The sequence below is a fragment of the Toxorhynchites rutilus genome, chromosome 3 (assembly GCF_029784135.1).
Source record: "Toxorhynchites rutilus septentrionalis strain SRP chromosome 3, ASM2978413v1, whole genome shotgun sequence".
Taxonomy (NCBI): domain Eukaryota; kingdom Metazoa; phylum Arthropoda; class Insecta; order Diptera; family Culicidae; genus Toxorhynchites; species Toxorhynchites rutilus.
The window spans coordinates 236739624-236764788 of NC_073746.1; the positions used below are offsets into that span (position 1 = coordinate 236739624).

Consider the following 25165-nt stretch of genomic DNA (forward strand, 5'->3'; position numbering starts at 1 on the left):
ATTCGAGTAGACGGCATTAAGCTACGTGTGCCTTCATTGTGAGGCGAAAATAATGATGGATATTCAGGTGGAATAAACCTGCTTTCAAAATCAAAATTATGAATGAAAATTTACTTTAACGTATCGAATATTTATTTTATGTGATGAAATAAGAGGTTTTTTCCTATATCGCAGAAACATATTGAACGAAGCTGTGTCTAATGATGATTTTATATTATAATAGTAATTATTTGTGGAACAAACAGGAAATGCATCGACAAATGGTTAAGTGAGTGTCAGAACTACATGTGTTAGGTGTTCAAACAATATGAAGTAAAAAATTTCATTCAAACTTTTATATTTTTACACTGCACTTGGCCCTTCTGGCGTTGTCCTGATGGAAGACAATGCGGCCTCTGTTTATCAAAGATGGCCTCTTCTTCATGAGCGTATGGGTGTGTGGCACCCATACATCGAGCTTCTTTGTGAATCCAAGCTTCTTCAAATGGTTATTAACGGTTTGATGACTTATCCCCAGCTCCTGGCCGATGCTACGGCTGCTACTATGCCGGTCTTCCTCGGCTAATTCAGCGATTTTGTCGCAATTTTCGACGACAGGCCTTCCGGAGCGTGGCGCATCTTCGACGACCTCTACACCAGAACGAAAATGTTGAAACCATCGTTGTGCGGTGGAAATGGAAACTGTATCGGGTCCATAAACTGCACAAATTTTGTTGGCAGCTTGAGATGCATTTTTGCCTTTGTCATAGTAGTACTGTAAAATATGTCGGATTTTCTCTTTATTTTGCTCCATATTTGCGACACTATAACTCATGAACGACTTAATCAAACAAAACAGTGTCATGGACTATATTATAGCGCGCTAAAATACCTTTCCAACAAGCTATAGTATGACTCGATACAATGAATACAACTAGAACTACGCGCTTACAACGACGACTCGCGGAAATACCGCAGGACTTTTTCGACAGCCTAATATATATATATATATATATATATATATATATATGTATATATATATATATATATATATATATATATATATATATATATATATATATATATATATATATATATATATATATATATATATATATATATATATATATATGTATATATATATATATATATATATATATATATATATAACCGAGGCTTGGTAGACATAGACAAATACCTTTAAGAACCCTAAACAAACAATAATTCCCCAATATTGCAGTAAATACTATACTAATCACGTAGACAATTTTAATTACTATTTTCCCTATATTATCTAACCAGAATATGCAAATTTACACATCATTATCGGTGCCGCATATAATAATCGATTACTGTAGAAAATGCAGCGAAGCCAGCCGCTCCAACGATTCCAGCTTTAACGCCAGCTGTGAAAATATACTTTTATGAAATCCTGCTATCTTCAATCGGAATAACTTTTACCTCTTAAGCCAATCAGCCCGCCAGTAACGGCACCTGCGTAGGTACCATTCTTCCAATCGGATACTCCCCGTTTCTGTTAAATTAACCGAATCGTCAATAGAAAGATATATGCATGAAAACGATCAATACGCACCGATTCGATAACGCACTCGACAGCAGCAAACACGGCTCCGATCACAGCAAAGTTTTTACCGTACGAATGTGTTGCCTGTCTCATCTCCCGAAAGATCTCCCGCGCTGTTTGTTGCTTTTCAGTCGACATTGGGTCCGCTATGCTTGGGTTGACAGAAGAACTGAACAGCCCTATAGCAGCACCAAGCCCGTATCCTAGAACACAGCTCATCAAGGATTTGAAAGCACAACTCTCGAAAGCAGCTTCCACCAGCTTTTCCTCGTTGGTTTTAATTTGGACAGCCCCGTACATCTTTGGTATTATAATATTCTCACGATATCTATTCAGGCAATTATAGTTTTATTCAATCTAAAAGAACAGAGATTGTTTTCTAACAACCTACCTGTTATTATTTCCGATAAAGTGTCTGGCTATTTCGTCCAAATCTGAGTTGGGGAAAAACAATCCGGTTGATTTTGGCTGATCCGTTTTTGGTTCATCTTCCGCACTCGGCGGTTTTGGAAGTAATGTGGACATCTCCGTCAAAAAAGATTAGAATTGACTGTAACTTTATATACTTATGCCGAACGAATGTTTCACTTAATATTATCTAGTTTCAAGTAATGTTTATATTGAGTTTTACATGCTGCAGCATTTATGCAATCAAAATTTGGACCACGTTCTCAGGTAATCGCCTACAGCAAGATGGTGGAGTTAACAGGTGGCTCGTAATTTACACTATTTAGAAAAGACGTTTGAGGAATGGCAAGACGAAAAGTTTGGATTTGTTTATATTATTACTTACGTTGGTATTGTTACATTTGATTTCGTCGAAGGTATTTGAAGCAGTATAATAAATAAACAGTAGTCATTGAAAATAGTAACCTAGTAATCTTTATGCATATGCTTCCGACCGCTGGCTCGGCTAATGTGATTCAGGGAGTGCTTTGATCGTGGTACCACCACTGGCGCATAATTTGCAGCTTTGTTTTTTGTGCTGGTTCATAACGACAATCAACCGTGCCGGCGAAACTGTAGTCAATGTTTAGTGTTGTTTGGATATCATCTATGTAAATAAGTTCAAACTTACGGGATACGTCCGAACGGCAATTCTGACATTACGTTTTACCTTCCACTCTACTTTCCTTGGCCTACAGTAGTTTGACCCAAGGCGCGTAGAAGTATATCCTAAGGTGGGCCAACTTGCTAAAACCACTCTTCAGCCATCTTGGAAGTCTACTGTGTTTTGTTTGTAAACAAAACACAATACGCTTGTGCCCAAGCTCGCTCGTGATCAGTCTGTCTCTTTCACGCTTCAACGGAAATAATTCCCCTTCTGCTTTCTTCCGTACTGTTTTCATATACCGCTCCCCTAACCAACCACTCTTCAGCCATCTTGGAAGTCTGCTGTGTTTTGTTTGAAAACAAAACACAATACGCTTGTGCCCAAGCTCGCTCGTGATCATTCTGTCTCTTTCACACTTCAAGGAAAAAATTCCCTTTCTGCTTTCTTCCGTACTGTTTTCATATACCGCTCCCCTAACCAACTTAGTGACGAAACGGCCTCACCTAGTACCATAGACCCGTCTTGGGCCGAACAGCAGTTTTGACATTGCGGTCCACCTATAGTACAACACCTTGGTTTGACCCAATGAGTACATATAGAGGTGGAGCAGTATATCTGTATTGGCAAGCAAAATATTGTGTCGTAATATTTGCATTCAATATGGAATGTATATGGAAGAAACAAAACAATGTTGAAAGCTCTCACGGTTGCATGATAATTTGAGCCAAAATTCTCATGAAATCATTCAACTGTTTGTTTTTTTAACAGATGACAATTGTATCGTGGCTTATTTCGATTATTTATGTGGTAAAAAGGTCCAGAGAACGATCGTATGCTTAGTTCTTGAAATCAGTAACATTTTCGGTGAAATTTTGATTAATTGGCGATTATTCTTCACAACATACACACCAACACTGATAGCCCTCGAAACATACACTTCATAACGTTGAAACAATGGAACTTCGTTTCAATGAATTTTTTTTTTTTTTTTTTTTTTTTTTTTTTATCTGTATTATAGTGATTTTCAACTCATTTGGCTGGTTCGTCACTTTTACTTCCATTTTTGGAAGAATGTCGGGAGTGAGATTTGAACTCGTGACCTTCAGCGTGAGAGGCATGGATGTTACCACTACGCCAGATCGCCTCCTCATATCATATGAAATGCACTTTCAGCCATATTGGAATTGCTGTCGGTATTGTTTACAAACAGCAACAGAACGCTGCCGGCGGCTGCTACGACGCTTTTTCGAACGATGCCTACTATGTTCGACTTTCGCGAATTTATGAGAAAAAGAAGGGATGAATTTGTAGAATTTCATTCTCATTTCCACTACTCTCGCATGTGAAAATGCAATAATGGCGTATCCTAGCAATAACAAAACAAACAACCCCCGCTCCACAAACTGTAATCCCCTTCTTATTGAAATGATGATGTTGCTTCACCTGTTATACATTGATGAAAGGCGCTTATCTTGGGTCTTGGGTCGGACCGGTCTACAAAATCACCCTTTCTTTTTCATAAAATTTGCGAAAGCGGAACATGGTAGGCATCGTTCGAATAAGCGTCGTAGCAGTTTGTAGACAGCCGCCGGCAGCGATCTGATGCCGTTTGTAAACAATACCGACAGCAATTCCAATATGGCTGAAAATGCATTTCATATGATTGTTTCACCTGGTATATATAGAGGCGCCTTGGGTCGGACCAACTTTTTCGATTCCCGAGGCATGAGAATCATTGGCCTTTCTGACAGTAGGCCTAAGGTCTAAAGGGTCCCTTAAGCGGACCTTAAAGGCTGATTTAGACGATGCCAGTCAGCGCTCCGCTCTAGTTGAAGTATCCAGTGAACAGAGAACAGACACTCTGTTCAAATTACTTGTACCAGTATCGAACAAGTAATTGGCCTCTAACTTGAACAGAGTGTCTTGAAGGCTGATTTAGACGGTGCCAGTCAACGCGCTAGTGGAAGAATCCAATCACTAGAATCTAGTTATTAGAGCCATGTAAACACCCGGCTCCAGTTACTTGCGCAAGTATCGCACAAGTAATTGGCCACGCCAGCGAATAGAAAATTTTCTAGATACTGGCGCCAATAGATAAAGGACAATTTCTTCCAAACAGTGCGTCATATTAGACATTTGTGTGAAATCGAAATGCCTATTCAACAAATATTTCGAAGAAAGTTAGGTAAGAAACAAAAATTGAAAAAAACACAAATTTTTCGAATGGTTTTAATGTAGAGATACTAGGAAATAAAATAAGTAAAAAAAACCTTTTTAAGTTAAACGGTTTAATGTACTAAGAGCTAGAAAATAATTTGACAAGTAGCTGTTAGTAATTATCACATCCGTTCTTTCATTGATCTAGGGCAATGATGAGACTAAAATAACATCGTGGAGTATATGATGAAACAACTAACTGAGGATAATGGAAATCCAACGTTTATTTCTTACCTAATTTTCTTCGGAATATTCTCATGATGTATTGTATTCTATTAGTCAAATCATTTTATTTGATACCGATATTGAGGGAATTGCGAAAAATACATAGTCGACCATTTAGTGGCGGCGACCTTTTTGAATTTATGTTCTTTATTATGTTTCGTGTTCTTCATGCCAAGTCATTCAGCCATTTTTAGCGAAGGCCAAAATAAATTTTTCAAGGTCATAGAATACGTAGTTTGATAATGGCAGTAGAATTAAAAGTATGTTCCATATTTCAGATCAATCAGTCAATATCCAGCAAACATTAAATCGTATAATTTTGCACGTACCAAGTCTTACAAGAGATCCGAATAAATCATAATCGCATATAATATCAATCAAAGTATGTATCGTGTATATTTGAAATCGCATAAAATGTAAAAACTCGATTTTATATACCATTATCAAATCAAGTCACAATTCGGTATAATAAACATCAATTTTATGATGTACATTGTCGTAAAATATATTTAATCCGCATCATATGCGTATATTACGCTGATGCAGTTTGTGTGTCGTATAAGCGTATAATTTAAATCGATTCAGTACTGTAGTAAATCGTGTTGCATGCTGAAGAAAATCATGAAACAGTAAATCATATTAGATCCTAATAAAGAACATATTACATCATATTGAAATGTCAATGAAATGCTGATGCACTCGAAAGTTTTAACCGCTGTTTTAATTTTCAGATAGCAGCGCGAGGTAGCTGGTGGATGATAATCCAGACGACCGGAGTTCGAACCCACATCGGAGCAGTTTTCACCAAACATCAATCTGTACCATTTTAAACATTCATATCCACTCCCAACAATCAAACAAAAGTCAATCAAACAATTATAATTTCTACAAACATAAATACTCATATATAAAAATGGCGATTCGTGAGGCTATAATAAACATTTCACGAAAATATTTTGCGCCATTTTTTTTTTCTATGTCTGTAATAAATCGTATATGAGTATGGCAAAAGTCGTATTTGGTGCTTCGACAATTCATGAATATATTCATATTAGATCGCAATTCAATTTCAACATAATCGCTATTATAGCCGGTCAAAGTTGCATATTCATCCAAACAAATTCGGTAAGCATTTGCCATGTATGTATATGGCCTCCACTTTTGCATACATATGCCAGTTAGGCGCATTATATGCCAACCAAATTTTAGGGCATATGATGATATATATAGACTTGTTATGCGATTTAATGTTTGCTGGGTAGGAACGGGTCAATTTTCTATTAATATGGGACAATCCTACAAACATTCAAACATACATAAAACAGGTCAAGCTGAATGAAACCATTTAAAAAGTAATTAGTTGTTTGGGGACTGCGGTCATTTTGGATTTGCATTTTTCATAAATTACTGTCTTCTACTAGTCAATCCCTTTCATTTGATATACATATTGATGGGGTTCTGATAAAATGTGTAATCCCCCATTTTGTAGTGGTCGCCATCTTGGGTTTGCATTCCTCATGAATAATTGTGTTCTACTAGCCAAGCTCTTTCATTTGATACCCATATTGAAGGAGTTTGCGAGAATATGTAATCCGCCATTTTGTAGCGGCAGCCATCTTGGAGTTTTAAAATCATGAAATTCTCAGTTTTATAATGACTGCAGAGATAAAGGTGTGTTCCAAATTTCAGATCAATCGGTCAACAGGAAGGGGCTCAAATTTCTATCGATGTGGTAATGCGCTACAGACAAACATGTTACAAACATATAAACGTACAAACATACAAACATACAAATTACAGGGCAAGCTAAATTCCTATCAGTTCCTATCGGTGCTTTATGAGAAAAATCTGTGATCTTACTGTACAGAACAAAATAAAAAAAAATGAAAAAATATACCTTTCCGGATAAATCTGTACATTTGCCAACACTGGATGGTTCGACGGTACCAAGATGGTGGAGTTAACAGGTGGCTCGTAATTTACACTATTTAGAAAAGACGTATGAGGAATGGCAAGACGAAAAGTTTGGATTTGTTTATATTATTACTTACGTTGGTATGGTTACATTTGATTTCGTCGAAGGTATTTGAAGCAGTATAATAAATAAACAGTTGTCGTTGAAAATAGTAACCTAGTAACCTTTATGCATATGCTTCCGCCAGCTGGCTCGGCTAATGTGATTCAGGGAGTGCTTTGATCGTGGCACCGCCACTGGCGCATAATTTGCAGCTTTGTTTTTTGTTTTTTGGACGGTACAAGGAACATCAAATTCAACTCCCTCAACGTATACATGGAAGAATCTTCATTCGCGTTGACGGCATTGTGCTTCATGTGTTCGATTATTGAAGCGAAAATGATAATAGACAATGAAATCATGGAAATATCAGGAAATTTATATAAAAATTAGTAAATTAACAAGAAGTAGAATTTTTCATTCAAATTTTGACAATTTAAAACTGCTTCCGGGCCTACAAAACCGATAAAGATTAATTTGCCTCCCAAAATGGTTATCGCCACCAGACGTCGCCACTGTCATTCGTCATCACGGATAAAGTGACAGCCAAGCTGTCCAGTTGCTGAAAATGTGTATTGACGAATTTACGTTGGATTTACAACCAGATGGCGCAGCGAGTAAAATGAGGATGTTTTGTTTTTTTGGTATGAAATTCGTTCAAATTTTCTAGAAAAATCAGAATTTATCTTCAAATTTCCCGGTTTCGTGTATTCTTTCCACGCTGAAAAGGTTAGAAAATCATCATTTTACAATGTGCTATGTATATTACGAGGAATGGCTTGTTATAAGTATTGTAACTTTAATTGTTTTCAACTAAGTAAACGATGAATAGGGTGTTTTGCGCTAAAAATATTGCAAATCCTTCTCGTATCGGCCCCTACATAATCAATGATATCAGCCAATTAGATATGATATCGATTTCATCGCAATTATCCATAGTATCAATAACCAGTATGCATTGTCAAACTTAAAATTTTCGAAAATTATCTATGACTTTGGTAAAATCGCTTGCTGAAACCATCGACAATATACAAAACAATAATTTTCTAACCATATACTGACGACATTTAGTGGCTGAAATGAATCTAAATAATAATAAAATTAATAATTACGAGCGAATCGCACTTTTCAGTGCGTAAAATAAACATACACCCTCACTTTTGTGGTTCTGAGCTCTAATGTAGATGTCGCATGAGCTGATTCAGCTTTGCGTAAATTCGTCAATAAACGCACAGCACCAGTCAACTGGTGATCTAAATATGGCGTGCCGTTGACGTTCAAGTAACTGACGCCAATTACTGGTCAATGTGTAAATCAGCTATTACTGTGAAGACATTTGATTTTGTGAAGACATTATGAAATATGTGAAGACATTTCAGTATGATAGCGCACGTCAGGGTACGTATATGGAAAGGTAGTCTGGACTGACTGGTGCTTTAATAGTAGTGAGCCTGTGACGTTTTAGCTTTTCAAGTATCATAGAGCGATATAATAAATTTGTCTAATTAAGTTTATATCTATTGTATTTTAGCTCAATGTATATATTTATTCATTGCAGCCTAAAGATAATCTATTTAGATTCAAAATCTAATCAAAACATATGGGAAATTGTGGTTCAGTGATTCAGATTTTAGCTTCATGAAGCTCTATGTAGCTCTTCGATACCTCCTACCACAGTGCTTGAATTAAGCCATCAGAACCGGCCGAATCGCTAGGTTTTTCATTAGAGATGTTGATGATGCTGCTCCCGATTTCCTTTGACGGAATATCCCTCTCGGGATAGTCTTGTTTAGTCCCTTCAGAAAGCTGGGTCGATTCCGCGGATTTTACGGATGCTTTTACTGGATTCAACTCTTGCTTGATGTCAATCAAGACCTTTCAGCGAGCCGTCCGGTTTTGATTTCCCGAGGCATGAGAATCGTTGGCCTTTCTGACAGTAGGAACAGCTAAAACTAAACCGTTTTGTGTATTAATTGTATAATCTGGGTTTGCGTGTGGCGCTCTCAGTCACCCGTTTTTATTACGTTGAAGTCGATGAGCATCGATATTGATGTATAATCTTAATTTTTTTCATTTCCTGTAAAAATATTGAATTATAATTGATAAAGGGAAATATATAAAATTGCACTCTTTTGAACTGACTTCTGGTTCTGAAAATGATCGATGGGTAGCTTTATAGAAGCAACGGAAGTTGATACATTCTACATTCTTTCGTACTTCGTGAACATTCAACACTGGTATTATTGCTTTTATCAAACATGGCGGTTTATTTGACATGGTGAAATATTCTCTACTCCATATCAAAATATCGTATCATCCGCTATCAAATATTTGCCAACGGCACCATTTGTACGCAATGCGTAGCGAATTTTCGTCGATACTACTTTTTTCGCTAGAGACTCTGTTCAGACCGGTAGCAGAATAAAAAAGGGATTTGGAGAAGAAGAGCATTATTCCTTGATGAACGAGCGAGAATATTATCCAGCCACTTCAAAATCATAACTAAATGGATTTCCGTTCTGTCCTGTTCTTATTTTCAAGGGACTTCAATCTGAAGGTCTTTCGCCCCTAAGTGGATTTACGAGCGGGCACATGCTTAGATACAGATTTGTGTGATTCTAATAGCCTGTTGTTAAGCTGTTCAAACAAACTTTCGGGTCACAAAATAATAAGCTTATTACTCTTAGACATTTTATCTTTGGAAATAGGTGATTATCATACCACTTTGTTTAGCCGGCTAAGAGATAATAACGCTCAAAACCTTGCACCTTCAATGAAACGCTCTCGTGTTCGAAACATTAAACTTACACCTCAGTACTGGAATAAAAAACGCAGTGCTGCGTCAAAAAATAGAAAAATTGATACGAACGTAAAATCCTTCTCTAAAATCATACAATGCGACGATCACGGAAAATTGAAGCATATGAGTAAAGCCTGTTTAAAAAACTGAAAACATGTTTCAGGTTTTTTCAAAATTTCTACCGATACAGATTTAACGTAGAAATATGTTTTTCATTTCTTTACCGGGGTGTAAGTTCAAAGTTTCGAGAACGTTACACTTGGAGTGTAAGATTTTGAACGTTAATGTACGATTCATATTGAACGTTACGGAAAAGAACGTCCACGTTCCGTCACCGTCTCCACCAATTCACACATGCAGTCTATGCTTGCAGCAGCACCGTCACGTCAAATGTCAAACGAATGATTTATTTAATGTTGCTCATGGTGTCGCACTATTAAATTGCAATATCCTCTTTCGAATCAGCATGCCTAGAATCAGTTCTAAATTTAAGATAAATTCAATGGAAATAATTGAATTATATTATGTAAATGCTTAAACCCCGTAGTCCCGTAGTTGTTCAACAATAATAATATATACACTATTTTTCTCAGCTAGTCACGTTGAACATATGCTGACTTGGCGTCACGTTGCCGGTGTATGTGAATCGATTTTTCATGTTTTACACATAAAGTTCACACATGGTTACATTACAATTGCTAAAATGTTATTGATACTCTCCCACAACATATCAGTAAAAGAAACTATGAGAGTAATCTAGGTAGAAAAATTAGAAACCTTCAGATTTCTAAAAATAACGAATTAAAAACCTTTTGATGAATGAATGGATGTATATTTTTTCCGAATACACAAAGAACTCATGAATAATGGCTAAAGGTAGCTAAAGACAGTTGCAATGAACAAACGTGACTATCTTTTTTCTTGGATGGCACTAACGTTCTCAGTTGAACTTTTGCCTTCTCAACATAGTAATACTTGCGTCATTTTTATTAGTAGTACTCAATTGAGATTTCTATGCCAGATAACACGCCTTGAATGTATTCTGGAGTGGCAAGCTCTAGAATACGCGTGAGCACAGTGCAAGTCGGACGAAATTTCTTTGACGAAAAATCGCCCGGCCCGAACGGGAATCGAACCCGAACCCCCGGCATGATAATGTGGGACGCTAACCACTCGGCCACGGGAGCACTACAAACGTTACTATACTGAAGATGGAATTCTGAAATTGAACAACGCCTACGAAATCGAATTGAAATTTCAATCACCGTACGATTATGAGTTTGAGTTAATTTTCACAATTCTAGAAAAAAAATTAATTATTCTGATAACAAACGTTTCCCCCTCTTTATTTAAATATAATGTTCCGAAAGCTTTTCTTCAACTTTTAAGAGAACGGAAAAAAGGTATCCATGGTGTATGAATTCGAGTTTGTAGCACTGTATGTCCAAATAATCTTTACATCTGGCATCCTTGCGACTTACTCGATCTGTCAAAACATTGATAGCAGACAACAACAAATCATTAGTCATTAACATTTCTGTTTTTTTAATCTGTGTTGATATCATTTATCGTATCAACTATTGTCGCTAGGATGTTCTCCCATCTGTCTGGGGGCCGTGCTAATATACAGCTTCTGCAAGAAGCGGCCGTTCGGGAGCTGGTTGAAATTTTGGACCGTTGCGAAGGAACTAAAGTATGTTTTGCGGTATCATTCAATAGAATTACTATCATTATATACAGTGTTCACGGAATTCCCTTATATTCACTCCTTGCACAATTGAATCGATAGGCGATTATATGGGACGAATCACTAGGTGGTCCGGTGGGTTTGGTAGCCCGATACACTTTCCTGAAAGAACATCATGTCACTAAGATGTACCCATTGCGGCCAGAGCCGTGGGTTGATATTGATGTGAAAAATATTATCTTCATTACACGGCCCAACCAAACGCTGATGGATTATATCGCGAACAATATTCACGAGGAGGAACAGAACAAGAAAAGTTGAGATTCGCTAATTACCTTCAATGCGTGTTGTATTGATTTGAACTATTTCATTTGTAGTATCTAGAAAGGAGTTCTATCTGTATTTTCTGCCGAAAAGATCTTTTCTATGCGAAAAACGCCTCCAAGTCAAAGGAGTTCATGGTAGTCTGGCATTTATAGGAGAGTTCAAATGTAACTTTTTTCCATTTGATAACGATCTGGTATCGATGGAATTAAAGGATGCATACAGGTAAGTTACATGGCAAATATTCAATGACTTTAACATTTTATTTTGTTATTCAAAGGGATCTCTACTTGGAAGGGGATACCACAAGTCTTCATCAGTCTGCATGTTCTTTGATAGCACTGCAGAAGTTGTACGGTCGTATTCCAAAAGTTTACGGAAAAGGAAGCTGTGCTCAGAGAGTCTGGGAGCTAACGAAAACAATGGTCGATGAAGAGGAAACTGTGTTACACAGCGACAAGGGTGTAATCGATCAAATGATCATCCTGGACCGATCGGTTGACCTAATGAGTGTGCTTGCTACTCAACTGACCTACGAAGGTCTTATCGATGAGGTATTTGGAATAAATAACACAACGGTAAATCTTCCTGCTGATAAGTTCAGCTCAGGGGAACGATTCAATATCGAGCGGAATACCGAAAAAAGTCAATTCATTTTAAACTCAAAGGAACAATTGTATGCAGAATTACGAGACAAGAACTTCAATGCAGTTGGTGCTGTTCTCTCGAGATTAGCAAAATCCATACGATCCAGAGCAAATGAAAATCACGGTGAAAAATCAATTCAGGAGTTAAAAAAGTTTGTGGAAAGTCTTCCACATATCAAAGCAAACGAACAATCACTAGCAACGCATACCAAAATTGCCGAACTTATCAAGGAAGTCATTTCTTCAGATAGCTTCCTAGACGAGCTTGGTTGTGAGCAGGAGTTCATTCTGTGCTCAGAAATAGATAAACCGAATACGTTCATTGAAGATTTAATGGCAAAGCAAGCGCCTCTCCGAAATGTCCTTCGGCTCATGTGTATGCAATCAATTGCAGGTTCGGGACTAAAACCCAAAGTGCTAGATTACTACAAACGCGAACTGGTGCAAGTGTATGGTATTCAAACACTACTCACCATCGGCAATCTTGAGAAAGCTGGACTTCTCAAGCCTCAAACAGGAAACCGCACATATGCCGTACTCCGAAAAACATTGAATCTAACTGCAGAAACCCCCGAGGAAGTATCTCCGAAAGATATTACCTACGTGCACAGCATTTACGCTCCCTTATCGGTGCGTATTATTGAGCAACATCTCAAACCAAACGGGTGGCAATCCCTGAACGATGTCCTTTCCAGTTTGCCAGGACCAACTTTCGAAGATTTCCAACCAGCGATGGCACTCAATAGTCGACGTGGCTCATTCACGTCCGAGATTTCTCAGTCTGACATTCCTCGAGTGATTGTGGTGTTCTTCGTCGGTGGCTGCACGTTCGCCGAAATCTCCGCCCTGCGATTCCTCGCCCAACAGGATGAAAACAATGTAGAGTTTGTGGTGTGCACCACGAAGCTGATAAACAAGAACAGCTTTTTGGATACATTCATCGAAAAATCAAAATAGGGAATCCAATGTATATCTAGTGTGCGTTATATATACAGGAATTGAATACATTTTCCGATGACAAAGATGCAATCATAAATAATATCACTCATATTATCGTAAATCGGGAATAGTTATCAACTCCCTTCTGTTGTATCCTGTTCATTATGTATCCAATAAGTTGTTCCCTAGAAGCACTGATATGGAGAAGCACTCTGCTAAGTTGGATTCAGTTAGAATCCGGAATCGCTGTTCAGTTTATAGCAGCGGTCGTAGTAGGCGTATCTGAAATCCTTTGACAGCAAATTATTTGGAAAACCTGATACAAGTTTCGAAATTTGATTTTGGACAACACCCATGAGAACCCGGCATAGTCAGGTACTAAAATCGCGAGATCGATTAAAGTGGCTAAATTGACCGTGTGTGATGAAATGTTGAAATGTTTCTGTGAACGTACAACTGTTGTTCGGATGGATCAATGGACGCGTCGCAGTGAAACTTACGATCGGAGGAGATGTCCGCAACAAATTTAAGTTCATTTTCGGAATTTTCCAGGAAGTTCTTGATTTGGCAAGAGATTGACAACTGTATACAAACAACCAAGGTTTTCATTTTTAATTTTTTGGTCAGATTTGGCAAGCTGCCACTACAGTCGAGAGGTGATTTAGTCGTACCGTGACAATGGGGTCGATTACATTGAAAAGGACCTCAACCCAAGACCAAATTCCGCTTAATTGTGAATTATTGGGCAATTGCCAAGTGGAAAATTGAAGAAAGGTGTCAAAGCAACTCGGGATGCTGCAGACTGGTTTTGTGATTCCGGATTTTAAACGAATGAAGCTTTAGTTCAAGCTTAGATCATTAAGCAATGGGGCACTCCAATTTGATGATGGCGGCACTCCCAGTAGCTTTTGACTGCGTTCCGTTGTTTGTAAAAGAATCTGCTCGGTCTATTTCTTTCGCAGTTTGAATTAACGTTTGGAACAAGTTATTCAATGTACAGGAGAAGAAATGAAGAAACCGTGACGCGTACTGAAGCGCAATTGATTGAATAGTACAATGCAAGGACGTGCTACCAGGGCTCGACAAAGTCATATTCAACTGAGAATAGTCAGGGGACTATGAATAAATTCGAAAATGAGCTTTGGCTTTTTCCAGCAGTGCCTCGGTCAACATGACTCAACAGTCAGACTGCTTAAAGGGACTTAATTCTACACTTCTAGACTAATCTACTAATATGAAGACTCGATAGCGAACGTTGAACGGATTGTTTTGTCCATATATGGTACGGTGGAGTCGATGATGACGTGGCTGTAGGCACTGCGCGTGTAGCCTAACGTTCAAAAGTAGATAGCTGCAGTCAATTTTGTCCGCCAATAAATCATAAATGAAAATACTTTGTAACACCAATCGTCAGCTTCCCAGGGTTTGCATTCCAATAAGTGCACAGCGCTGTTCATAGAGTGGAACGTTGATGGGATTATTCCAATTAGACCACGTAGAGCATACTTTACGAAGCGTTTATGAACACGTTCGATGTGCTGAATATGTACAGCTTGATATAGAGCCCATACATGTACAGCGTATTCCATAACACTGCGGACAAATGCACATTACACCGACTTCAGAGCGTAGATGTCGTCGAAATGATCTGTGTTGCGTCTCAAAAATCCAACCATTACATTCGCTATCGAAATTGTTACCGAGATGTGCTCATGGAAGCGCAGCTAGTTGCCAAGGAGAACTCCCAAGTCTTTGATTCGACTGACTCCTTCTAAAGGCGAGAGCAGCAACATGTAGCCGTGTAAAGTTGGAGAGCAGCGCGTAAATGTTATGGTCTTGCATTTTTCAGCGTTTACATGCATTCCATTTTCCTGGCGTCAGACAGTTAATCGCTCGATGTCAGCTTGCAGTATGCAGCAGTCGAGAGTTGATCCCCCTAAGAACGAAACGTCCTAACGTTCACTTTTAAATCATGTAGGAACATCTAAAAATTATGTTACATATCAAAACCTCACGATTTAAAACCTTATTGATCGATGTAGATTGTATGAATACGTTTTAAAAAAGATTTATGTGGAAAAATTACACTTTTAAAAATGTGTTACATTTCCGTCGATCGAAAACACTACGGTGCAAAGTGCGGGGCAATATGACCATGTTTATTGATTCAATCATTCAAGCATGTTTTCGTAGGGGAATAACGTAACAAGTTCATAAAACGAAAGCTTATTCTATTTTACAACTTTCACGTGTATTTTATTGGATTTCATTCAGTTTGCATGTACAAAAAATAACAATGTGATCAAAGTGATTGGACTACAATTTGACGTTGCTCAAATCAGGAACAGATAATATCATTGGTTCCACTTATTGCCACCCGTAGAGGAACTGAATTGAGTCCCACAGTAGCAACATAAGGAATATTCTATAATGGTTACTCCTTGCTCAGCACCCAGCGCTCATCTGCCATTTTCTCCGCATTGCTTGGATTTTGGAATTTTTGGTCTGCGCCTGTTGAATGAAGATAATAATTTTTAGTTTGCTGCTTCTATGGAAAAAAGATAGTTACCGGAATCACTGATGTTTTATCGACGTTGAATTGCCTTTCTGGTGAAGTGTTGTATGTCTGTTGTACGTCCTCCAGTACATCGTAGAATTTCCCGACTGCAACGCGATTGAATCATTTAGTCCTGGCGGCGGACGTTGCTTCTGGTACACGGATTGAGATTTTTGGTTGACACTTTCGAAAACCAGCCAGACAATCTATTCCGGCTAATTGCTTTCGACTATTGAAAGGGTGAGAAATATGGAGCAGCAAAGGTCTGCACAACGTAAATAACGTTTAATAGCGAATTCGTTTTTAAAACTGAGTTAGTGCCACACTGACTCCGTAATAAAAAAAAGTTTTGGGTTTCACGAATGCGGTGGTTTGTTGGAGTGTGTTATATAGTCTGATTTGTATAAGGTGAAGGTGGAAGCTAGCCACAAATGGCTGCCACAATGGCGCACATTTCTTTCAACTCCCTCCCTCACCCCTCGCCCGAAAATCAATAATTTTGCGAAACAGTGGGGAGAAAATGATCGTTTTCGCACACTTTTCATCAAGTAATATCAACCAAACTCTAATCGATTACTCACAAGATATTTAATTTTCATCTGCTGTCGCACTGTATAGTGAAAAACGTCGGAAAACTCGAGCTAGTGCTCTGAAAGTTAAATTTTCATTTTTCAATCTTCGGCAATGGTTTTGTTTGTATTGGTGAAAGCATCGTTATTTTTTCGACACTGATGCCAGACAACATCATCGAAACAGCTACACTGCCACAGCTGCCTATGCTTTCAAAAACAGTAAACGGAAAAGTATTACATTCAATCAAAATGCCTCGGTCAACGAAGAGAAGGGTTAAGGCTCTCCAACGTGAATATGTAAAAACAATACGATCAACTAATGAATTAAGGAATTATCAGCATTACTATGCGGCGGAAGAACTTGTTAATACCAAAAGAGCCCCAATCCGCATGTGTTATAAATTTGCTCATGTTACGCTCGCGTATAATTAGAATTTTACTTCATGTGCAAATGCACCTTCTATATATATTTATATTTGCAATTGTTCTTCGGAAAATATCGTTCATACATTTTACTTTAGTATTGAATTGTTATTTTTTTTTTCAAATGTATTCAAAGACTCGTGTCAATGAAGCGCCACACAGTCTGATAAGTGAATTGATCTATTTACGTGTGCTTTGCTCTTCTCTCACAAACACTATTACCTTATTTTTTATTTCTTCCCATCTTATCATTCTTTAATGAAGAATGATAAGATGGGAAGGTTTATATAAACATGTTTATAATAACATTTTAAAAGTTTATTTAAATATTAATATTGCCCTTCTTTAACTATTCAGTGCAATTTTATCAAAATTTGAAAGAGAAATTAAAAAGGGAATGTTTTTTTTCAATATTTTTCTGAGATGCTTTAAAATTGCGACAAGATAGAAATTTGGTGTGAAATAGTGAATTGTGGAAAATTAAGTGGCAAATTTTAAAATAAAGTTTTTCTGTAGCATTTAATTTCTGAGTATGTTTGAATGACAGATTGAAGTTGATTCATAGAAGAATAAGATTTCGTTTAATATGTCGATTTTTGAAATCGACTCAATTGTTGAAAAGTTATGACATTTTGGAAGAAATCTTACTTACTTAATCAGCAAAAGGCCCCAGTGGCATGTACTGTACACAAACGTCGTCTCCATTCACATGAATTTTATATTTTTTTCCAATTCTTAACTTCCAAACTTATTCCAAGGATCAACTTATAATATCTTTCTATCAATCCGTAAACATGCCTTGTAGTAACTTAAAAAAAACTCATAAACGACAAAAAGAGTCTTCGATTTTATATTTTTGATATATTTTTTACAGTTTTACTGTACACATTCACTTATTGGCGCTTTTTTAGTTGGAGTGCTTTTTAATTGACGGTTCGCTAGTTGGAGCACGCGCCAATCAAAAAGCAATCATCCGTCATAATTGTATGTCAGTTTTACTCTGTTGTTCCAATGCCATTTTTTATTGAAGGGGTCTTTGAATGTTAAACTCAAAAAATGAAGACACAGTATAAAAGTTTTTAGTTTTGCAGTTTATTTGACAAATATTTTTGTTTAAAAATATATATAAATATATATACATATATAAAGTGAATCACATCTACTATTCAAGGAAGTTAATGATATTCATATTTTCTAGTATCAATCCAAATGCAGTAATCCTAATTATTATTATTGCCGCACTAAAAGACATGAAAGACAATAAGAGAAACGCGAACTTTGGAATTTGTGAACTATTGCAGTATTACTTGAGCCATTCCATATCAAACTGATATAGTGGTTTTCAGATCTTCGTGAAAATTGGTAGCTTGTTTTCGTTATGGTAAAACATTGAACCTGTATTTTTTTTTTTGGTGATTCGATTTTATTCACTTTCTTCCAAAAATGGCTTTTATTAAAAACTCATAACTTTTGAACCACTAAGCCGATTCAGATGATCGATACATCAAATTGAAGTTAATTAGCTAGTCGTTTTTGGAAAATATCAAGCTTGCGAGAAATTCGAATCTTGTTTTCGTAATTATTGATTGTATCCATTTTTCAAAGTTTACATGGTTTCGGGACCAATGGCGCTATAACTTTCTATATTTTTTTCTTGAAAACTGAGGATTTTTTTTACACATTTACATTCTTTACTCAAAATCAGATGTGTTCTTTCTTTCTTTTTTGAGTTATAATTTTTTAATGTTAACCGATAGTTCGGAATATTAATTTCTTCCCCTTTTTATAACCGATAGTTCGGAACATTAATTATTTCCTTTTTCCAGATGATCGTTATATCAAATTAAAGCCAATGATCTAGAATTTTTTGGAAAATTATTGCACTTGCGAAAGAAATGAAATGTTTTCGTGATTAATAATTGTATCTGTTTTTTATAGTTTACATAGTTTCGGGACCGAGGGCGCTATATTTTTTTTAAATCTGAGGATTTTTTGTTCTTGAGTTATGATTTTTCAGAGTTTACATGTTTTTAAGATTCGTTCGATCATCCTATGCGATTGGACAATATTTTTTTTATCCAAAATATATATTTTTATTAAGGCTCATATGACATCAGCCTAACGGGGCCGGGAGTTCAATATTTCGACAATGTTTGCTTACAACTATGTTAGTAATATGTAACCGATTACTCGCGGTTGGCTCGAGGTTAGTATTACAAGTGTTCTCATAATTGGTATGTTGCAGTCTTCGATGCTCTGTACGTGTGCCCGACATGGGATACCTCCTATTGGGATGCAGCTGACCATTAATCAACAACGCCCCCCTAGTCTGTACCCCATATCTAGCGTGGTGCGTCTTTCTCGACTCGAGGAATCCAGGATAGAATGGTCACTAGCCGGATTAGACTCAATATATTAGGCTGTCAAAAAAGTCCTGCGGTATTTCCGCGAGGTGTCCTTGTAAGCGCGTAGTTCTAGTTGTATTCATTGTATCGAGTCATACTATAGCTTGTTGGAAAGGTATTTTTGCGGTGTATAGACTTGACAGTTTTTTGTTTGGTAAAGTCGTTCGTGAGTTATAGTGGAGCAAAATAAAGAGAAAATCCGACATATTTTACAGTACTACTATGACAAAGGCAAAAATACATCTCAAGCTGCCAATAAAATTTGTGCAGTTTATGGACCCGATACAGTTCCCATTTCCACCGCCCAACGATGGTTTTAACGTTTTCGTTCTGGTGTAGAGGTCGTCGAAGATTCGCCACGCTTCGGAAGGCCTGTCGTCGAAAATTGCGACAAAATCGCTGAATTTAGCCGAGAAAGACCGGCATAGTAGCAGCCGTAGCATCGGCCAAGAGCTGGGGATAAGTCATCAAACCATTATTAACCATTTGAAGAAGCTTGGATTCACAAAGAAGCTCGATGTATGGGTGTCACACACGTTGACGCAAAAAAACATCTTTGACCGTATCGACGCATGTGAATCGCTGCTGAATCGCAACAAAATCGACCCGTTTCTGAAGCGGATGGTGACTGGCGATGAAAAGTGGGTCACTTACGACAACGTGAAGCGCAAACGGTCGTGGTCGAAGCCCGCTGAAGCGGCTCAGACGGTGACCAAGCCCTCATTAAAGGCCAGGAAGGTTCTGCTGTGTGTTTGGTAGGATTGTCAAGGAATAATCTATTATGAGCTGCTTCCCTATGGCCAAACGCTCAATTTGGACCTGTACTGCCAACAACTGGACCGCTTGAAGGTAGCACTCATGAAGAAGAGGCCATCTTTGATAAACAGAGGCCGCATTGTCTTCCATCAGGACAACGCCAGGCCACACACTTCTTTGGTGACGCGCCAGAAGCTCCGGGAGCTCGGATGAGAGGTTCTTTTGCATCCGCTGTATAGTCCGGACCTTGCACCAAGTGACTACCACCTGTTTTTGTCCATGGCGAACGAGCTAGGTAGTCAGAAGTTAGCCACAAAAGAGGCCTGTGAAAATTGGCTATCCGAGTTTTTTGCCAATAAGGAAGCGAGCTTCTCTAACAGGGTTATTATGAAATTGGCATCTCGTTGGGAATAAGTCATCGAACAAAACGGCGCATATTTGACTTAAAACAGATGATTGCATAAAATTATTTATGAACAAATGAAAATTCAAAAAAAATACCGAAGGACTTTTTTGACAGCCTAATATATGCGAATAGAATTCCCCTTTTTTGCAAGTGTGAAATTATTGACTTCAATTAACTATGTCGATTGTCTGAATCGGTTCAGTAGATCAAAAGTTATGAATATTTGAAAACGTCATTTTTGCAAAAAAGGAGAGAAATGGTTATTGACAAATCATAATCCAAAAACGGAGAACACATTTTTGGATATGTTATCTAAAAAATCCTCAGCTCTCGAGAAAAAAAATATAGCGCCCTTGGACAATGAAAACTATAAAGAACAAATACGATCAATAATTAAGAAAACAAAATTATTTTTTTACAAGTTTTTTTCAAAAAAGACTAGCTAACTGGACAATTTTATATGTAGATCATCTGAATCGGTTTAGTAGTTCAAAAGATATGAATTTTTGAAAAAAGTTATTTTTGGAAAAGGGTAAAAACTAGATTTTTCGAACCACCCTAAAATGAAATGGGATCTAATATTTTGCGATAAGGAATAAATCTACCAATTTACACGAAAATCTGCGAACCGCTATATCGATTTGACTTGGAATATATATATAACACTTAAAAAGTAGTTTGGTGTTAATTTCCCCGGCAACTAAAAAGCTGATTACTAGAAACTAATTGATGTTAACGTTTCATTACCTTGTAAATTCTAAATACAATACCAACAGAAGGTATTTAAAAAAATAAAAATGGCGTTCTACGGGGTGTGTTCGAAACTGAAAAAAATGGAATTTATTCAGAAATCATATTTTTATGTGGTTTTTTAAGCGTACATACATTTTTTGTTCGTATAATTATTGTATCATTCAAATTATTCCGATGAGAATACTTTGAAATATTTCAACTGATGCTCTTACCACATTTCTATTTTTTTTTATTCAATGTCCAATTTCTGTGGCGGAGCTTCATTCGTAAATTACACATTTGTCATCATTGGTGGAATACGACCATAAATGTTGTTGTTATAGTACAGCAAGCTATGATTACAATACAATATGGGTTTATTTTGATAATGCAAATATTAACGACATTATACATAAACCGACAGAAATGCATTATAATATTTGTCCACAGCACTTTCAGCGTCTATATGTATATTTTATTCAATTTTTAGTTCGGAATTTCTATCCCATTCGCCGTGTTTATCATGATGATGCTAACATTAATAACATTTTATACGAACCTCCCACCTTATATATATAATGTCTCCCACCGTTTTAGATACATCTTAACATTATGTTCAATTTTTAGAGCGTAAACCATCTGTCAATTTTTTCACTGTTTACATTTTCGTGCCACAAATCGTTGCCACTTTTTTCACTCAAGTTCCACTTCTCTTCTCTGCTACTACAATGGCTAGCTTCCACTTTCACCTTAATTTGCGACGACAAATGTACAGTGTCGACGTCTGGTGGCGATATTAGTGCTTGGGAGGTAAATTATTCTCCATCAGATCAGAAGGGCCAAGTGCAGTGTAAAAATATAAAAGTTTGAATGCAATTTTTTACTTCATATTGTTTGATTACCTAACCCATGTAGTCCTGACACTCACACTTGTCGATGCATTTCCTGTTTGTTCCACAAATAATTACTATTATAATATAAAATCATTATCAGACACAGGTTTCGTTCAATGTGTTTCTGCGATATCGATAAAAAATCTCTTATTTCATCACATAAAATAAATATTCGATACGTAAAAGTAAATTTTCATTTATCATTTTGATTTTGAAACCATGTTTATTCCACCTGGATATCCATCATTATTTTCGCCTCCCAATGAAAACACACGAAGCTTAATGTCGTCTACGCGAAAAAACTCTTCAGAATCAGAATCCGAATTGAATTACGATTCCAATAATACAAGAGCAAAAGTAGCAGGTTTTCCATTTTCATAGTCCTTATTTTTAGATTTTCCAAAACAATACTCGGAACTTGACAGTTCAGTATAGTTGCATTGGTGAACCCGAGTGCCAACCCGTGAAACATCTCAGTGCGGAACTAACAGCTTTCGGGTTGAACCAAGGAAAGTGAAGTGGAAGGTAAAACGTAATGTCAGAATTGCCGTTCGTACGTATCCCGTAAGTTTGAACTTATTTACATAGATGGTATCCAAACAACACTAAACATTGACTACAGTTTCGCCGGCACGGTTAATTGCCGTTATGGACCAGCACAAAAAACAAAACTGCAAATTATGCGCCAGTGGCGGTACTACGATCAAAGCATTCCTTGAATAAATCTTATCACATTAGCCGAGCTGGTTGGCGGAAGCATATGCATAAAGGTTACTAGGTTACTATTTTCAACGACAACTGTTTATTTATTATACTGCTTCAAATACCTTCGACGAAATCAAATGTAACCATACCAACGTAAGTAATAATATAAACAAATCCAAACTTTTCTTCTTGCCATTCCTCATACGTCTTTTCTAAATAGTGTAAATTACGAGCCACCTGTTAACTCTACCATCTTGGTCATAATGACCCAAGCAGGTATGCCCATTTCGTCCCGTACATTTACGCTCAATAAAAATAAACCGATCTTTTAAATGAAACGGCAAAGCAACGCAATAAATCAGTGAAAATATACACTGCACCATGAAGCAAACTTTCGAGCACTTTTGCTTTATTTTTGATAAATACCGGAAGAATAAGATCCGGACCAGGTCCTTTCTGTACATTTACTGAACTGAGTGCTTTATGAACCTTATCTTGATCAAACACAAGCACTGGGAACCGGAGATTGTATGATGGCAGACTGTCAATGTAATTGCGTGTTGGTTGAGGTGAATTGCTTTTATACATGTTTTTGAAAAAAAAAACGGCAAAAAGACTTGCAGAAGAAAGTGGTGAGTCGGAGGTACTATTTTCATAAAATATAGATAAGGCATTAAGGCATAAAATGCATTGAAATCAGCTTCGAAGATCCACAGTGGATTCGGGAGATCACGTCAGCGAGGATCACGTCATCAGAGCTGGCCATTTGTTTAATTTGTTACATTGACTCATTTGGGCGTTCGGTTGCTATCTCACTCTACGATTCGACTTGCTCATTCCGGACTTCATTGCATATTGAAGTGACTCCCCCCAAAATTAATTCGTTTCTCTATCTCAAGTATCACGTATGCATGTATCGTATGTATGTTTGAAGGAAGGTAGGAAGGTATTGAATTAGAGAGACTTTAAACTCTGAGAGTTCATTCGTCTCTATGTATGTTTGAGTTGAACGTGGTTTGACATATACTACAGGTGAGCTAGATTTTGACGTAGGACTACGTCTTTCATTTCTGTACCGGGGTGTAAGTTCAATGTTCAGAAAACGAGAGAGTGACGCTGGAGTGCAAGGTTTTGAACGTTAATACATCTTTACCGGCTGAATAAAGTGGTATAATAATCACTTCATCCGAAAGATAAAATGTCAAAGAGTTATATGATTGTTGATACACTTATTGGTCCTAAAAATCGTTTCAATAGCTTACAAACTGCTTTGAAAGCAAGCAATTGAAATCATAACAATCTAGCTCATTGGTAATCGCAATATGTCCCGAACATGGACGCAAAACCTAGGCACCTGGAGAAACCGTCATAGCAAATACATGCAAGCTGTGATTTATTTTGCTCGCTTGCATTAGTGTTTGGTAAACCATAGCGGACACATGCAAGGCGTACGTACTTTTACTCACATCAGTTTCTGTTCTGCTTTCGCATGAAGCAGTCATAAAAAATTGTTTGCTTGTGAATGCGTCCGAGCGAAGGAATATTCGCACCCATTTACACATTCGACTTGATGTTCCCGTGATGCAATTCAATAGTAGGTATCAGTTTCTCTTCTGCTTTCGCATGGAACAGTCATGAAAAATTGACACATCACGATAAAAACTAAATGAATTTTATGCAAGGTTATATAGACTTTATTTCGTTTTCACCGTAAAGTGGCGCCCTCAGTTTCTATTCTGCGCATGAACTGATCATGAAAAATCTCGTGTTATTATCACGAAAACAAAAATGAATCATCTTCAGTTGTTTTTACAAAGCTACTCTAATTCCATCGGTTCGTTTCGGGACCATCAACAAGTTCGAAAAAGTTGAATTTTATGTTAATAACAATTCCATACTTCTACTCATCCACCCACAGATTAACAAGAAAAACTTTCACGAATCTTTCAAAATATTCATTCAGAATTGATTCAGATGCAATTTCAAATAAATGATTACCGAACCAACGGTAGTCCTCCGTCTACCTTGCGGTTATATCACAGATATAACCCGCTTTTTGTTTTTTGTATCGTACACGAAAATTGCTCACATATAAAATAGCGTGCAGTGTTGTGTTCAGAAACCCGTTTTTCTGTATGTTTTTTCACAAAATTTAACTCGGAGACAAAGTGAACTAAAATGTTGTTTAAAATTCCTCCCAAACTACACGCTATTTACTAATACTAACGAGAAACTTTATAGCATA

At 37.1% G+C, this 25165-nt stretch overlaps 2 protein-coding genes and 2 long non-coding RNA genes across 5 annotated transcripts; 2 read left to right on the forward strand and 2 right to left on the reverse strand.

The window, feature by feature from the left end:
* Positions 1–1239: 1239 nt before the first annotated feature.
* Positions 1240–2250, reverse strand: LOC129778197 (mitochondrial import inner membrane translocase subunit Tim22). Its single transcript, XM_055784941.1, has 4 exons — positions 1956–2250; positions 1574–1892; positions 1441–1513; positions 1240–1385 (listed from the first exon to the last, which is right to left on the reverse strand). Exons 1-4 carry the CDS (start codon positions 2087–2089, stop codon positions 1303–1305), a joined length of 609 nt encoding a protein of 202 aa, XP_055640916.1. The 5' UTR covers positions 2090–2250; the 3' UTR covers positions 1240–1302.
* Positions 2251–11368: 9118 nt separating this feature from the next.
* On the forward strand, positions 11369–13554 carry LOC129776666 (vacuolar protein sorting-associated protein 33A). Of its 2 annotated transcripts, XM_055782442.1 has the most exons (5): positions 11369–11567; positions 11664–11877; positions 11939–12110; positions 12166–13162; positions 13228–13412. In XM_055782442.1, the coding sequence occupies exons 1-5, from the start codon at positions 11466–11468 to the stop codon at positions 13276–13278; spliced, it is 1536 nt and encodes a 511-aa protein (XP_055638417.1). In that variant the 5' UTR covers positions 11369–11465; the 3' UTR covers positions 13279–13412. The 2 variants fall into 2 exon arrangements, with proteins under 2 accessions (XP_055638417.1, XP_055638416.1); XM_055782441.1 differs by having other exon boundaries at positions 12166–13554.
* Positions 13555–15745: 2191 nt separating this feature from the next.
* Positions 15746–16780, reverse strand: LOC129780605 (uncharacterized). Its single transcript, XR_008743971.1, has 3 exons — positions 16610–16780; positions 16041–16293; positions 15746–15982 (listed from the first exon to the last, which is right to left on the reverse strand). It is a non-coding gene; the product is annotated as an uncharacterized LOC129780605 (long non-coding RNA).
* A 4817-nt stretch (positions 16781–21597) lies between these two features.
* LOC129780604 (uncharacterized) lies at positions 21598–23210 on the forward strand. The gene is made up of 3 exons (XR_008743970.1): positions 21598–22132; positions 22610–22740; positions 22804–23210. It is a non-coding gene; the product is annotated as an uncharacterized LOC129780604 (long non-coding RNA).
* Positions 23211–25165: the final 1955 nt, after the last annotated feature.